The sequence below is a fragment of the Arachis hypogaea genome, chromosome 15, assembly GCF_003086295.3.
Source record: "Arachis hypogaea cultivar Tifrunner chromosome 15, arahy.Tifrunner.gnm2.J5K5, whole genome shotgun sequence".
In the NCBI taxonomy this organism is placed as follows: Eukaryota; Viridiplantae; Streptophyta; class Magnoliopsida; order Fabales; family Fabaceae; genus Arachis; species Arachis hypogaea.
In genome coordinates, this window is record NC_092050.1 from 129,919,271 (window position 1) to 129,936,422 (window position 17,152).

The following is a 17,152-nucleotide window of genomic DNA, read 5'->3' on the forward strand; positions in this document are numbered from 1 at the left end:
GCATTTCACATTCATACCACCGACCAGCCCACCATGCAGCGCATCGTAGAGTAGTTCCGCATAGGTAAGGAGCAGAGCATGGGACAGCCACAGCAACATTTGTCTGTCCTTATGTCCACCACTGTTTGGGTTTTATACATTTCTTTGGGTTCTGGCACATCATACGACACACATATCAGGCTCGGTGCTCAGTGTGCGACACCGCCTTCGATGGACTACAGCCTATTGATGATGGAATTCTAGCTAATGTATGCACTATCAGTTCATCCACCTTACCAACCACAGTATCAGCCAGTGACATACTCCGAGAGTTATGTTGTCGTACATCATCCTATCCCCTCACAGCTGCCTCATCAACCACAGGATCCCTCACGTCACCCACAGCCTCCTTAGGACCCACGTCCTAGCAGACCTCAGCGACAGGCTCAGCCTCTGCCATGTGGCACCAGACGTCAGCTGCATTACTGGTGCGGAATTTATAACCCACAAACTAACCGGCAAGTGCACCGGTTCATACCAAGTAATACCTCAGGTGAGTGAGGGTCAATCCCACGAGGATTGATGGACTAAGCAACAATGGTTAAGTAATTTACTTAGTTAGACAAACAGAAAAGAGTGTTGAGGATTCAAATGCATCAAACAGTAATTCAGAGAAACAAAAAATAAGCAATAAATTGATAAGAATAATATATGGAGAAAACAGTTAAGGTTTCAGAGATATCTATCTTCCGAATTGACTTTTCTTACTAACTATTTTAATCATGCAAGATTCAATTCATGGCAAACTATATGTGATTAAACCCTAATTCCTTAGACCTTTTTAGTCTCCTCTAACCTTCATCAACCGCCAATTCCTTGGTCACTTAATTCCAATTAGAGGGTTAAGTTCAATTCTAGTTTATATGCCACAAAAACCCTAATTACCCAAATATAAGAGGATTATATGTCACGTATCCCGTTAAGTCCAGATAATTAGAAATTTAGGAGAAATTATTTTCAAGCTGTTGTTCAAGTAAAGAGCTTTTCAAAGTTATACAAGAACTCAATTAGAACAAGGGTCATACTTCTGTTCCACCCAGATTCATAAGATAAAGAATGAAAATAATTCTTGAAATAGAAATCAATGCATGAATTAAAATAGAAAAATAATAGTATCAATCCATACAATAGATAGAGCTCCTAACCTTAACAATGGAGGTTTAGTTGCTCATGGTTCAGAGAAAAAATTAGGATTCAGAAAAACTGTAAATTGCGGAATGAGGTAGGAGAGAAGAGATGTCGAGCCCGAAGGGCTGATTCTTTTTCCTTTTATATCTAATCCTAATTAATGTAAATTATATTTCCTAAAACTAAATAAGATCTTTTCCTATTTATAAATAAAATAAAAGTTTAATCAGAATTAATTAAATATATCTTGTGCTGCTTCTTGGTCAATTGGGGACCACCAATTTCACTAAAGGTAGTGCCAAACTTGGGCTAAAGGTGGTGCCAAGTTTGGCACCATTGAGGCCGTGTTCATTCTTCAAATCTTCTTAGTTGAAGCGAAACTTGAGATATCTCAAGTTTAGCTTCAAACCACCTGCATGCATTCCTTGGATTCTTGAGTGTGGCGCCAAACTTGGGATCCCAAGTTTGGCACCGTGAAGGCCGAAAGCAAAGGGTGATTGTGAAGTACTCCTGGCACCAAACTTGGGATTTCCAAGTTTGGTGCCACTTCCTTATTCTGCTGTGGCTTCATTTCTTCACTCAAACTCTGTCAAATTCGTCTGAAATGCTACCTGAAATAAATAAAATTGCACACAACTCAAAGTAGCATTCATAGTGGCTAAAAGATAATTAAATCTTGATTAAACTTAACAATTCAAATGCAAATTCATTAGGAAAAGATAGGAAAGATGCTCACGCATCAATTACCCGGGTGATCACCACCGATGATATCATTATTATTGTTGTATGTTGTAATTTCATATGTTACTATTGATGTATTTTGATACACTATTTATGTTATATTTTGGTACACTATTTATGTTGCATTTTAGTTCACTATTTGTGGTTTTTTTTTATATCCATTGTATTTAGTTTGGGGTTAAATTACTGAGCTCCTTTTTTGGAATTTTTATACAAACTTCGTTATATGTTGTATTTTAAACTTTAGAATTTCTACACAACATAAATGCCGTAAATATGGATAACTTAAATCGCATAAAGCTCAAGTACAACATTTGTTTATTCAAAATATAACAAGTGAACAATAAACTAAACCACACAAACATATGAACTACAGAAACAACAACCTCAACAGACACAAACAAAGTAGCAACTGTAAACTAAACCTCGTCCATCAGCTGGTTTGGACATCCTTTTTCGGGTATGACCGATTTGCCTGCAGAGATCACACCTTTTCTCTTGGCGCTCGCTCTCGTCCATCTCATTATGAAGTTGAAACCTGGTGGAAACAGGTCGGCTAGTAGACTTGCTGCGCATGGCAAGATTAGGACGAAGCTGTATCTCGTACCACTCCAGCCAAAGCTTCTCATCTGGTATCGGGAAAACTCCACCTCAAACACTTTGAACACAGCTTGCTGCATGTACACCAGATGGACGTACGAACCCCATTTGACACTCGCGGCAGCACAGGATGCTAGCGCATGACGACATGGAAAATGTAGTGACTGGAAAAGGCCACAATCGCACGTGCCCGCCATCAAGTGAACACGGAATGACCCGTGCGATCAACCTTTGAAAGGCTCTAACTCCTCAACCAGGAACACTGAAGCCCGTCTGTCGTAGTGGGTGACGCTCATCTTTGAGATTTCCTCACTATTCTTCTGAATAGCATCTATCAGCCATTGTAAAAATTGATTACCCGCCACTAGTTGTGCATGTGCCTCTTGTCCCTTCCTGACGAACAACTGCTGCAGCATCTTTCAGGTGCATCACATGATGACTGAAATCGGTAAATAGCATGTATATCCTTAAACATAGCATTCATGCACTCAGAGAGGTTCGTCGTCATGTGCCTAAACTTGCGACCGTCGTCATAATATTGTAGCCATATCTCTTTGTTTAACCTACCAGCCCAATCTGCCATCTCCCGTGACAAACCCCTCAATGCATCTATGTACCACTCATATCCAGCCTTGCTTGGACTGTAAGCAGCATTTATGAGATACCGCTTTTTCTCTGTAGACTTGAAATGAGACATAAAGTTCGCCGCCATGTGCTGGACACAATAAGCATGACACGCTCTAGGAGGCTGCCACCCACTACCATCAACTCTCAATGCAGCTTTAATCGCTTGGGATCTGTCAAAAATAATCAAAATAGGCCTTTTTGTGAGGTCATGTGTCACCTCAGATTGGTAAGAAAGAAAGAACAGGACTCTGTGGTCTCAGACTCAACAATTACAAAGGCTACAAGAAGGATATTGTTGGTATCGTCTTGTGCCACTACAATAAGCAAACCACGGCCATATTTACCATACAGATACGTGTCATCGACGGAGACGAACGGCTTGCAATTCTTGAAAGCCTCCACACAAGCAGGGAAGACCCAAAATACTTTATCAAACATGCTGCAATCACGCACCATAAGGTTCCCATCATAGTACGGTATAGCCATGATCTCACCTATCGTTCCGAGATAACGACTCTGTAGTGCTTGCAGCAACTTCGGCACCTTATTGTATGACTCCTCCCAATCATCGTATATCTGGGCAATTGCCTTTTGCTTTGCCATTCAGACCTTTCTGTACGAGGATTTGAAGTGATAGCTTTGCCTAACTGCACTTTGTAGGATATATATGCTAACAGATGGCGAGGATTGTATCAACGGGGGATGACATGGCAGATGAGACTGCTGTCCAATTGTCGGTAGTCTTGAGACATGGTGGGTGCTAAACACGTGTGCACTCTTCCAACTCTACGCACCTCCCTAAAGAAATAAAACAACCGTGGTTGAGTTGTATAACAAGCATAACAATGATAAATGAGAATATAGAACACACTCAAAACTTGAACTTACCAATATCCGAGATTCTGTCGAAGAGAAACACGGAGACGCCAAGGACAGCCTGCTTCAATTTGCCGGCAATGCACATGGTACTTTAATCGATCTGATTCCACGACTCGGTACTCAACACTTCTACGAATGCTGTAATTCTTCACACCCTACATTACTATATCTCTACTTTTGAATATGTGCCCAACCCAAAAGTCCACACCACCGTCTAAGTTGTAATCGTCTTCACCTGTATTGGAAAATAGATTTTTCTCTTGCATCACGTCTAGATCCGATGTATGATAGTAACTGGGTACAGATGACAATGTCGGAATTGGGTGCGGGGCAGGCAGAAGATACCAACGTGATGCCTGACTTGGTTCTCTGGTACAAACTCCTCCTCCTCATCATCTTTAGAAGAGCTCTTGTTGCTATCCGCAACATACTCCTCGTCGGAGTCTTTACCGTCAACATTCATGTCTTCCACTGGACTAGCAACGTGTAGCAGTTTTGGTATGAGAAGTGGGTCATCCTGCACAAAGTCTGACTGGCTAGTCGCCACCGACATCACCAACCTCCGCAGAAAGCTCCATTTCTTGTTCCGCCATGATTCTCTCATGTATGTTAAACATCATATGCACGTGCTCATCACCATGGAGCCAAAACAGACGAAATCGAAAAACTCCATTTTCCATCGGTGCTAGCCACCTATACCCCACCCTTCTGATCTCTTTTCTCCCATTTCCACCAACGCTACTCAATATCAAACTCTTCAGTTTCGACAAAGAACTTACCCGCTAGATACGCAATAGAATGAGATTCTCACACTCAAATATCATCCTAGTATCATTATTTCTCATATGACAATTGGGATACACACTTACAACCAGATAACCAATACTATTAGACATTTTGACTTACTTTTCGGAAGAAAAAAGGTATAGAAAAATAAGTGAAATGTTTGTGAATAATACAAAAGGTTGCATATCCTTTTATAGCTACTAAAAATTTGTCGTAACGTATCTCATTTACACCGTAAACGTCACACTATAAGAGTACACGTATCTCATTTACACTATAAACGAAATACATATACTTTTATTTCGTTTACAGTGATGAGATACGTTTTCATAAAAATACTAAAAATTACATATTTTAATAAATAAAATAAATATTTTATTTAAAAAAATCCATAAAAATACAAACTCTCACATTTACAAAAATATTATATATTATATTTATTTAAAAAGAATAAAACATCTAACAAAACGCCTTAAAGTCCTAAAGTAGGTTTTTTTGTTTAAATAAAATAAAATAAAATAACCTGTCTTCTACTTCCCATCCTCCCTTCCTCCGTGGCCCCGTCTTATCTCTCTATTCGTGTTGGCAGTACTGCCAGTACTAGGCTACTATACTTTTATTGCTTTACTTATTACTTCTTTCACGCCCTTCACTGACCCGGTCTCACCCATCACCCCTCACCCAAACTACTTTGCGCTCACGCACACCCCCCTTTACCTCAGCAACAACATGCTCAACTCAAATCCCTGCAAACCCACGCGTTCACCACTATTACTATATTCCCCACAACACCAGCAACAACAATAAACAAGTCCCCACCCTTAAAGCCATCACCATACATATTGCTAAATTAAATGGGCGGCAACGGCAAGCACCGTTGGAGAATTTCGTTCCATCGTAATTCGAAGCTGGAGCAACAGCAGCCCAAGCATCCCCCTCCGAACGAATTCATATGCCCCATTTCCGGTTCATTAATGTCCGACCCGGTCGTCGTCGCTTCCGGACAAACCTTCGAGCGGCTTTCCATCCAAGTCTGCAACGACCTCTCCTTCTCCCCCACCCTACCCGACGGAACCCGACCCGATTTCTCAACCATTATCCCCAATCTTAACATCAGGACCAGCATCCAAAGCTGGTGCCGTAAAACCAAGACCGTACACCCGCCCGCACCGGATTACTCCTCACTCGAGCGCATCGTCAAGGACGCAATGGCCGCTGCAGCTCCTCCGCCCCCTCCGTCGGAGCCTGACATTAGGGTTTCTGAAAAGGAGCTCCTGAAGGCGGTGCCGGACAATCCGCCGGTGATATTCTCCCACGCCGCCACTGAGTTAGGTCCCCGAGTCAACCACTTCAACTCGGGATCCTCCGAGGAGTCCGTCGTCATCGGTGGCGCGAGTCCGGGTACTCCGCTTCCGTTCACGGTTCGGCCGACGTGCTTCTCGTCGTCGTCCTCCGTCTCCTCCGTTGAAATTACGGAGGTCGAGATCCAAGGGCAAAACCCTAGCGGACCTCTTTCAGAGGAAGAAGAAAAGCTCGTGGCGAAGATGAAGAGCAACGAGGTCTTCGAGCAAGAAGAAGGAGCGATCTCGCTTCGGAACCTCACGCGGAGCAGCGAGGAAGCAAGGGTTTCACTCTGCACGCATCGAGTCCTCTCCCCTCTGCGTTCTCTCGTAGCATCGAGGTACGGCGTCGTGCAGGTCAACGCTGTTGCCTCACTGGTCAACCTTTCGCTTGAGAGACAAAACAAGGTGAGGATCGTGCGGTCAGGATTCGTTCCGTACCTGATCAACGCGCTCAAGGGTGGATCCTCTGAGACGCAGGAACACGCTGCAGGCGCGCTTTTCAGTTTAGCTTTGGATGATGATAATAAGATGGCGATTGGGGTCCTCGGCGCGTTGCAGCCTCTTATGCACGCGCTCCGATCCGAGTCCGAGCGAACTCGGCATGACTCGGCACTCGCGCTGTACCACTTGACCCTGGTTCAGAGCAACCGGGTCAAGCTTGTGAAACTCGGCGTGGTCCCCACCTTGCTGTCGATGGTGAAATCTGGAACCTTAGCGAGTAGGGTTCTGTTGATTCTTTGTAACCTTGCGGTTTGCATGGAAGGGAGGACGGCGATGTTGGATGCTGATGCGGTGGAGTGTTTTGTGGGATTGTTGAGGGAGAACGAGTTGGACTCGGAGTCGACTCGGGAGAACTGTGTGGCGGCGCTGTATGCGCTGAGTCACAGGAGCCTGAGATTCAAGGGGCTGGCGAGGGAGGCGAGGGCCATGGAGGTGCTGAAGGAGGTGGCGGAGGTGACGGGGACCGAGAGGGCGAGGGAGAAGGCCAAGAGGATTTTGCAGATGATGAGGGCTGCCGGTGATGGGGATGATGATGGGTCGGAGCATGATGGGGTTTTGGAATCCGGCGGGTTGACTCGGATGAGGTACCGAGTTGGCGGCAGTGGTGGCAGGAACAATGCCAACACCACCACGTTTTAGATTAATAGAGTTGACTCGAGTGATCGGCCTTCGAGTTCAAATTCATTGGTTGATGATCTTGCAGGTATAATGTAAGTGTCCGTTGCTAATTGTGGATTAATGGAAAGCAATATGAATCAATGCAAGTGTTCAATTAGATTGGAGGAGTCATGTGAATATATGATGGTGGTATTAGGCCTGCATTTTCCTTAGTTACTTATTTCTCACTAGGAATCCATTAGTTTATTTTATTTTATATATATTTTTTCGCATTTATTCTGGACAGTTAAATTTGTTGGTTCAGGTTTCAGTAGGAAAAAGGAGTAAATTATTAGTTGATGAAAAATTGTAAGTAGCTAGAAAGGATTGGAGGAGGGATTGGTTTTTGGATTGGTAGCTATAGTTTGTGGTGGTGCCCTTGCTGGGTTTAGTTTGTGGTGAAATCATGGTGGTCATTTTCATATACCTGCTATTCTGGTGTTTTTATTTTTTATTTTTTTTTGAATTATTATTATGATTTGGTTTTAGCTTATGCTGACTAATTTTAGTATGTAATCAGGTTTAGGTTAATGGTTGTACGCCAATGTGTACATACTACATAGTTATAAACTTACAATACAATGTTTACTTTGATGATATATACACAGCGTAGCTGTGGGATTATTTGGTATTGGTGGCTTAGGAAATGGTTCATGTGTCAGGGTTGTTAATACAGCAGTTTCATTCACGTTAGTTTTCTTTATAATATTGTTGTTTCAATATCAAAATTCAAAAGGCCTCAGGCTTTCAGTCGAACATAACAGTTATTTTAATCACGGAATCATCAGTTAGCTAATTTTATTTTCTTCTTCCGTAGGCCATTGTGTGTGGAGGAAGAGCGAATTTTGCTAAATTGTTTTTATCTTAACTTATTGGTTAAGTTCGTATCATGTCTGAAAGATGCAGCATTTTCAATTTGAGTTAAATCTGAGTTATCTAATAATCAAAAGTCCAATTGATTGAGATAGTGTAAGGTGTGCGGTCGTGTTTGGATGCTTCTCATTTGTTTTTTAGCTAATGGTCTAATTAAAATGCTCAGAAACTCAGAATCATAGAAAGACCATGCTAGCCCGAGAAAGACAAATATACAAGGAAAAACTAGCAAGAGTGCAAGAATCACTTTACTCTCCTGTTCGCTTCGGCGTAAGGAAGCTTCTTTTGATAACTGTTGTTATTAGTGGCAATGAAATATTGAATTTTCCAATAACTAATTTTTTATCTTTACAATTTAAGTATTTATTTTAAAACAATTATAAAGAATTAATTTTTAATTAATCAGTATTAATCAATTTTTTCTTATTAAATTGTAAAAACTTTCATTTGTTGGAACATTTAAAATTTAGAATTTATAATTTAAAGTTAAAAGTTTGAAAAAATAAATCGTATTCCTAAAATTAAAGTTGAAATATGGGTTTGGAGAAATAATAATTTTTTTTTATTTTATTTAAAAAAAATCCTACAAATTAAACTCTGGCCTAATACAGGTCAAAACAGTTTCTTTCACTAATCAGTGAGTTAAGTTTTAAAATAGTTTCTGAACTTGCACTCGAGTCTCAAAGTAATCCCTTAAGTTAATAATTACTCAGATTCGTCTCCAAACTTGTACTCCGAGACTCATAGTAGTCCCTGAAATATTTTCCATTTATCGGAACCTCAAAACGACGTCGTTTTGAATTAAAAAAAAAAGAGAAAAAGAAAAAAGAAGCGTAGAAAAACGTGGTCGTTTTATATTAAAAAAAAAAGACAATTCCTTTGTCCTTCTTCTTCAACTCTGTTCTTTTTTTTCTTCAACAGATCACAAAAATAAAAACCAACAATACAAAATATCACAAGAAAAAATCAGCATTAATCAGAAAAGATCAATCAACTTAAATAGCAAGCATTAATCAGCCTAAAAAAGCAACAAGCACAAAAAATAGCAACAATAAAAAAAACAGTAATAATTACAGAATAGAAAACAACTAAAATTAATCGTTGTTGTTATATTAAAATAGGATCAGCAACAATAATCACCCAAGACATTAAAGAACATTAGAACAATGATTGAATAACTAAAAAAATTAAAGAAAAAAATTACCATGGCCGAGAGAGAGACCGTGCCAGAGGAGAGAAGAGTGAGATTGAGCGGAGATGATGGAGGCTAGCGAGCGGTGGCGGCAGCGAAACGGAAGCCGGCGAGCGACGATGGCAGTGACAGCGAAGGTTGAGGAGAGCTCTTGTGAGTGTGAGAGTATGGTTGGGGAGAGGGAGGGCATCAGATTAGAAAGGAGAAGAGAAAGGGGAAGAATCTCAGGTTGGGGAAGCAGAAGAAGAAGGCGAAGGAGAAGGGTTGGAGGAGGGAAAGGAGACGGGTTGGGGATGGAGAAGGGGAAGGGGAAAGTTGGAGGAGGGAAAGGGGTTGGGGATGGGGATGAGGAAGGGAACATATTGGAAATTGGGAGGGGGCGAGGGTTCTACGCTATGCTTCTTTCTTTTTTTTTTTTTTTTGGTTTTTGGGTAGGGGGTTCTACGCTACGCTTCTTTTTTTTTGGTTTTTTTTTTTTTTCAAAATGAAGTCATTTTAAAGTTGTGATGAACGAAAAATATTTTAGGGACTATTATGAGTCCCAGAGTATAAGTATAGCGACGAATTTGAGTAATTATTAATTTCAAGGATTACTTTAAGGTTCGAGTGCAACTTCAGGGACTATTTTGAGACTTAACTCTTAATCAATACCAAATGCTTTGACTTTCCAATCAAGGCCCTTCTGTCACGAAAATTTTGGTACATGCGGTGCTTGCTAGTTGCTAGCTATGAGGATTTTTTATTTAAATTAAATAAATACAAAAATTACTAAAATACATAAAATATAAAGTAATTATCTATATGCACAACATATCACATCTCGGATACTGAAAGGTGAAGTAGAAAATAGGCATATTTCGGATACTGAAATCCTGTTTTATCACTATATGACGCCGTGACGTATTTAGAGTATACTTGAGATACGTGTTAAGTGGGAGAGCGGATATTGAGCATTTGAGATACACCTAAACTCGTAATAGGATCTCAATATCCGAGATACGTATGAAACGTATAATTTGGGTCTCAACATCCGAGATATGCTCTGAGGCATATATAAGGCCACAACAGCCAAAATTTTCATTAATTTGAATAGTTTCTAAGAATTTTGTGACTTTATAACAGCTTAAATTCGAGCTCCTGAAGTACATATGGCCCTTGACAATATGTTCGCGATGGTGACATCAACAGACTAAATGCGACTTGACACATAATTGGAGCTTTGGATTTTGAGGTTAGCTTTTTTCCTCTTTTATTTTCAGTAAATAATTAGTTTAGATGTTTAGGTTTTATTAATTTAGTTAATGCGCTAGGTATTTTGAGTAAGGTAAGTTAGAAGTTCTATATTAACTTAGGTAGGTATAGTTTGTTTTAATATTTTTATAATTAATTTTAACTTAAGTAGGTATTTCGGATACTAAGACCCTGTTTCGAGTTTGCACGTATCTCGGATGCTCAGTATTTGCCGGGTTGGTGGCATTTAGCGCCACTCCTCCCGAGACAAACCAAGCATGTTATCCTTCTTGGCGCTAAACGCCAGATAGCTGGCGCCAAACGCCAGGTTAGGTTTTTTTTGCGAACTCATCAACGCTAAATGCCAGGAGCTGCGCTAAACACCACCATGGCAGTGGCAAATTCCCTTGGAATGTGGTGCGAATTTTATAACCACAAACTAACCGGCAAGTGCACTGGGTCGTACCAAGTAATACCTCATGTGAGTGAGGATTGATTCCACGAGGATTGAGGGACTAAGCAACAATGGTTGATTAATTTACTTAGTTAGACAAACATAAAATAGTGTTTGAGAGTTTAAAAGCATTAAACAGTAAATTCAAAATATCAGAAGACAGGCAAGTAAATAAGTTGGAAAAACAATATGGAGAAGACAGTTAAGGTTTCAGAGTTATCTATTTTCCAGATTGACTTTTCTTATTAATTTATTTTAATCATGCAAGATTTAATTCATGGCAAACTATATGTGACTAGAATCTAATTTCTTAGACCTTTCTAGTCTCCTCTAACTTTCATCAACCGCCAATTCCTTGGTCAATTAATTCCAATTAGGGGGGTGAAGTTTAACTCTAGTTATTATGCCACAAAAATTCTAATTATCCAAATATAAGAGGATTATATGTCACGTATCCCGTTAAGTCCAGATAATTAGAATTTAGGAGAAATTATTTTCAAGCTGTTGTTCAAGTAAAGAGCTTTTCCAAGTTATACAAGAACTCAATTAGAAAGAGGGTCATACTTCCGTTCCACCCAAATTCATAATATAAAGAACGAAAATAATTTTTGAATTATAAATCAGTACATGAATTAAAATAGAAAAACAATAGAATCAATCCATACAATAGACAAAGCTCCTAACCTTAACAGTGGAGGTTTAGTTGCTCATGGAAAAGAGTGAAAACTAGGATTCTGATAAACTGTAAATTGGGATGAGGTGGAATAATCCCCAGAAGAGAAGTTTCTTCTTTTTATATCTAATCCTAATTAATTTAAAATCTATTTTCTAAAATTAAAATAATATCTTTTCCTATTTTAAAATAAAATTTAAATTTAAATCAGAATTAATTAAATAATCCGCGCCTTGTAACGTGGGGACCACTTGGCTTCACTGAATCCACGCTTAACTTGGCTAAGAGCTGCGCCTAACTTCATGCTGTTCACCACACAAGGCGCCTTATTTGGATTGAAGAGGAGGCAATGCACCTTACTTGGAGGAGAGCAAATGTTGCGTGTTGTTGTTGTTTCTTGCGCCTAACTTGAGAAATCTCAAGTTAGGCGCAGCCTTGGCAGAGTTGATGGAAGAGAAGTATGGACTATTATATATCATTGGAAAGCTCTGAAAGTTGACTTTCCAACGCCACTGAAATCACGTCCATTGGACTTCTGTAGCTCGAGTTATTTAGGTTTGAGTGCAGAGAGGTTAGGGTTAACAGCATCATTCGTCTTCTTCTCTTTTTCTGCGGAAACTCCATCAAATCCAGCCAAATGCTACCTAAAATAAACAGAATTGCACAAGACTTAAAGTAGCACCCATAGTGGCTAAAAAATAATTAATTCTTGATTAAACTCAATAATTTAAATGCAAATTCACTAGGAAAAGATAAGAAAGATGCTCACGCATCACAACACCAAACTTGAATTGTTGCTTGTCCTCAAGCAACAAAAACTAATATAAGCTTAGGATGTGAATTTGCATGAGAGTGAGAGTTCAATTAAACTCATGTCTCTTCTTGAAGTGGGGTTTACAACTGCAATCCTGAATAGGTTTGGCATCTCACTATCCTTTGAATCAGAAGAATGTTTCTGTCATCTGGAATTAGAATCCGGATAATATTATGAATTCTCTAGTCTTTTAGACTTTAGTTTAATTCTTGAACACAACAAATTTCTTTTGATTCTCTTTTCTTTGGTGCTTTGCACCTTGAGCCTAGCCGTGACTTTAAATATTTTGTCTCAAACTTCACTTGATACAAAAACACCACAAGCATTTAACTGGGGAACTTTCTTGAAGTTCTGATTTTTCTTTCAGCTACTCCCAAACAGTGGTGCTCAAAGCCTTTGACATACTCTGCTAAATGCACTTGGTCTCGACTCTAAGTGTTTTGTCTCAAGGATTACTTGACACAAAAACACCACAAGTATATGACTAGGGAAATAACTCTTTGAGCTTTTAATCATGTCTGACCTCCCTAATCATTGATGCTCAGAGTCTTGGATCTTGCTTTTATTTTTTTCTTTTGCTGTTTCTTTTGCTTTAAGAATTAAACTTTTACTTATTGCAAAGAATTCATAATAGTTCTCTAAGTTCCTATTCTTTGTACATCAACATTCTTTGATTCAAATTTAAATATGCATTATTCATGTCATGTATTCAGAGTCACAGAAAATACCACCACATTTGGATAAATGAGGCTACTCTAAAAATTAAACTCAATTTCTCATGCACTACATCTTTTTTTTTCTTTTTGATTTCAAGCTCAGTGAGTAATACATGAGACAAATTTTTTTTTTTAACTAAAAGCAAATGACATAATGAAACTAAATCTAAGAACTAAAAGTACTAAAGATCATGCAGGCAATCAAAGCAACAGAAAGCAGAAGACAACAAAATAAGAACGAAAGAGAAATAGAATGAAAGGAACTCAACCACCTCAGTTATGCTGGTGGCCATCTCATTCCTCCATGAAGAACATTCATCTCCCTTTGGTGCTATTAAAATAAACAGAAAAGGCCAAAAGCGAAGCAACAACACCAAACTTAAAAGTTTGCTTGTCCTCAAGCAAAGAAAATCTGAAAACAGGGTGTCAAAAATTATTCTTAATTACTCATGTTCTTGTTCTAATCATTCTGCATGACCAAAACACATGTAAAACAAGAAAAATTCTAAAAAAAAAAATAGATAAAGTAATTTAAAACCAAAACTAAAATAACTATAATGCTAAAATCAAAATAACCATAAAATTAAAACCAAAGCAACTGCAAAACCAAGGATACTAGTAGTTGGGTTGCCTCCCAACAAGCGCTTCTTTAATGTCACTAGCTTGACACTTAATTGTTAAATTTTCTTCCTCTTCTTCCAGTTGGTTAAAAGAAATGACTCAAAAGGGGGAGAGGTGAAGATTAGTGCCCCCTGATATAAAGTCCTCCTAACAAGCTTTCTTTTATTGTGATTAGCTTGATTCACCTTGCTTGTTAGGGTAGAGGTTGGATTATTTTTTGCTGACCTTTTCTTCTTCATAGATATTTTCTTCTCTTTCTTGGTCACAATACCCTTTTTTGTGCTTTCCTTGATTGCCTTCACTTCTTTGATTTCAAAATTTGGGTGTTGTGTGATGGTTAGAGTGTACCCTTCGTCAAGAACTTCTTGAATTGGTGGTTCAATAAACTCACCCTCTATGCTACTCTCTGCTTCATTAGAGTGTAGATTCCCATAATTATTTTCATCCCTTGCAACCTCCTTTGTTTGTGCATCTTCGTTCTTTGTTGGTGCATCTTCCTCCTTTATTTTTGCATCTTCCTCTTCTTCCATGTGTGAGGGTGGAAAATTCTCTAATACACTGGAGTATAAACTCCTTTGATTGATTTTCTCACTTTCTTCCATAGGATCTTGCATTATATCTCTTGAGAAGAAATTTGCTTGTTCCTCTTCCTGAGACTTGATAATCAACTGCACATATTTCTCTACATTTTTGACACTCGTCCTTATATCATGTATGAATTCTTTCATGAGAAACTCAATAGATGATGGTTCTTGATATGAATAAGAAGGAGATGATGGTTCTTGATAAGAGTAAAAAGAGGATGGTTCTTGGTATAAATAGGGAGATGGTGGCTCTTGGTATAGATAGGGAGATGGTGGCTCTTGGTATGAATATGGAGATGGTGGTTCTTGATAGTTGGAACATGGAGCACTGAAGTTTCTTTGGTTTTGACTTTGCCAACCAAAATTTGGGTAGTTCCTCCATCCATAATAATAAGAATCACTACTTAGGTGTGAGTAGTAACCCATGTGATCTCTCTTCATTATTTTTCCTTAACACAAAACACCAAACATAATTAAACGCACCATGTGGTAAATAGAAAAGTAAAGAAGAAAGAACTGAAAGATTTTTTTTTGTTTAAAAAATATATATATATATAATTTTTTTATCAAAAAGAAATAAAATAAAAAATAAAAAATAATGAAAACAAACAAAAATAAAATAAAATAAAAAAATAAAATAAAAAATAAGCTAAATAATTAAGAAACTAAAAAAAGAAAACAAAAATTAAAAAGGAAAATAAAAAAAACAACGAAAGAAAGTTTTAAAAAAATCAAATTGAAGTTAGAGAAATAAAAAAAATAAAAATAAAAATAAAATGAAAAGAGGACATGGGGACAGGGAAAAACGCGAACAAAAAGAAAAAAAAGAAATAGAAAATCAAAATTAATAATACTAAAAAAATTAATTTAAAGAAAAAATTATCTAATCTAAGCATACAAACAACGAGTAGTTGTCAACCACAGTCAATTTTTGGCAACGGCGCCAAAAATTTAGTGCGGATTTTATAACCACAAACTAACCTGCAAGTACACCGGGTCGTACCAAGTAATACCTCAGGTGAGTGAGGGTCGATCCCACGAGGATTAAGGGACTAAGCAACAATGGTTGATTAATTTACTTAGTTAGACAAGTAGAAAATAGTGTTTAAGAGTTCAAAAGCATTAAACAGTAAATCCAGAATATCAGAAGACAGGCAAATAAATAAGTTGGAAAAATAATATGGAGAAGGCAGTTAAGGCTTCAGAGTTATCTATTTTCCGGATTGACTTTTCTTATTAATTTATTTTAATCATGCAAGATTTAATTCATGGAAAACTATATGTGACTAGAACCTAATTCCTTAGACCTTTCTAGTCTCCTCTAACTTTCATCAACCGCCAATTTCTTTGTCAATTAATTCCAATTAGGGGGTGAAGTTTAACTCTAGTTATTATGCCACAAAAATCCTAATTATCCAAATATAAGAGGATTATATGTCACGTATCCCGTTAAGTTCAGATAATTAGAATTTAGGAGAAATTATTTTCAAGCTGTTGTTCAAGTAAAGAGCTTTTTCAAGTTATACAAGAACTCAATTAGAAAGAGGGTCATACTTCCGTTCCACCCAAATTCATAAGATAAAGAACGAAAACAATTTTTGAATTATAAATCAGTACATGAATTAAAATAGAAAAACAATAGAATCAATCCATACAATAGACAGAGCTCCAAACCTTAACAGTAGAGGTTTAGTTGCTCATGAAAAAGAGTGAAAACTAGGATTATGGTAAACTGTAAATTGGGTTGAGGTGGAATAATCCCCAGAAGAGAAGTTTCTTCTTTTTATATCTAATCCTAATTAATTTAAAATCTATTTTCTAAAATTAAAATAATATCTTTTCCTATTTTAAAATAAAATTTAAATTTAAATCAGAATTAATTAAATAATCCGCGCCTTGTAACGTGGGAACCACTTGGCTTCGCTGGATCCACGCCTAACTTGGCTAAGAGCTGCGCCTAACTTCATGCTATTCACCACACAAGGCGCCTTACTTGGACTGAAGAGGAGGCAATGCACCTTACTTAGAGGAGAGCAAATGTTGCGTGTTGTTGTTGTTTCATGCGCCTAACTTGAGCAATTATTTTAGGCGCAACCTTGGCAGAGTTGATGGAAGAGAAGTATAGACTATTATATATCGTTGGAAAGCTCTGGAAGTTAGCTTTCCAAAGCTACTAGAATCACGTCCATTGAATCTCTATAGCTCGAGTTATTTAGGTTTGAGTGCAGAGAGGTCAGGGTTGACAGCATCATTCACCTTCTTCTTTTTTCTGCGAAAACTCTATCAAATCCAGCCAAATGCTACCTAAAATAAACAGAATTGCACAAGACTCAAAGTAGCATCTATAGTGGCTAAAAGATAATTAATTCTTGATTAAACTCAACAATTTAAATGCAAATTCACTAGGAAAAGATAGGAAAGATGCTCACGCATCAGAATGCGTTAGCGTCAGGTCCCGGCGTCTAGCACCAAGGCACTAGAATTGGATTCCAACTTCAATATGCTCCCCAGTCTATTCTGAGCGCACTTGTTTCTGTTTCAATCAATTTGTATGACCTAAATAGAGATAAAAACAGGGAAATTATGAACAAAGAAAAGAAAATAAATAAAACAATATTGAAATCGAAGGATATTAAATATCGGGTTGCTCCCAAAGTGCTTCTTTAACGTCACTATCTTGACGGTTCAATTCTG

General features: G+C 38.1%; 1 protein-coding gene across 1 annotated transcript; it reads left to right on the plus strand.

The window, feature by feature from the left end:
• The first annotated feature begins 5,217 nt into the window (after positions 1–5,217).
• Positions 5,218–7,932, plus strand: LOC112750680 (U-box domain-containing protein 38). The gene has a single exon (XM_025799492.3). The coding sequence runs from the start codon at positions 5,655–5,657 to the stop codon at positions 7,281–7,283; it is 1,629 nt and encodes a 542-aa protein (XP_025655277.1). The 5' UTR covers positions 5,218–5,654; the 3' UTR covers positions 7,284–7,932.
• Positions 7,933–17,152: the final 9,220 nt, after the last annotated feature.

Coding starts and splice junctions, on each gene's coding strand:
- LOC112750680 (XM_025799492.3), top strand. CDS start 5,655: ATGGGCGGCAACGGCAAGCACCGTTGGAGAATTTCGTTCCATCGTAAT.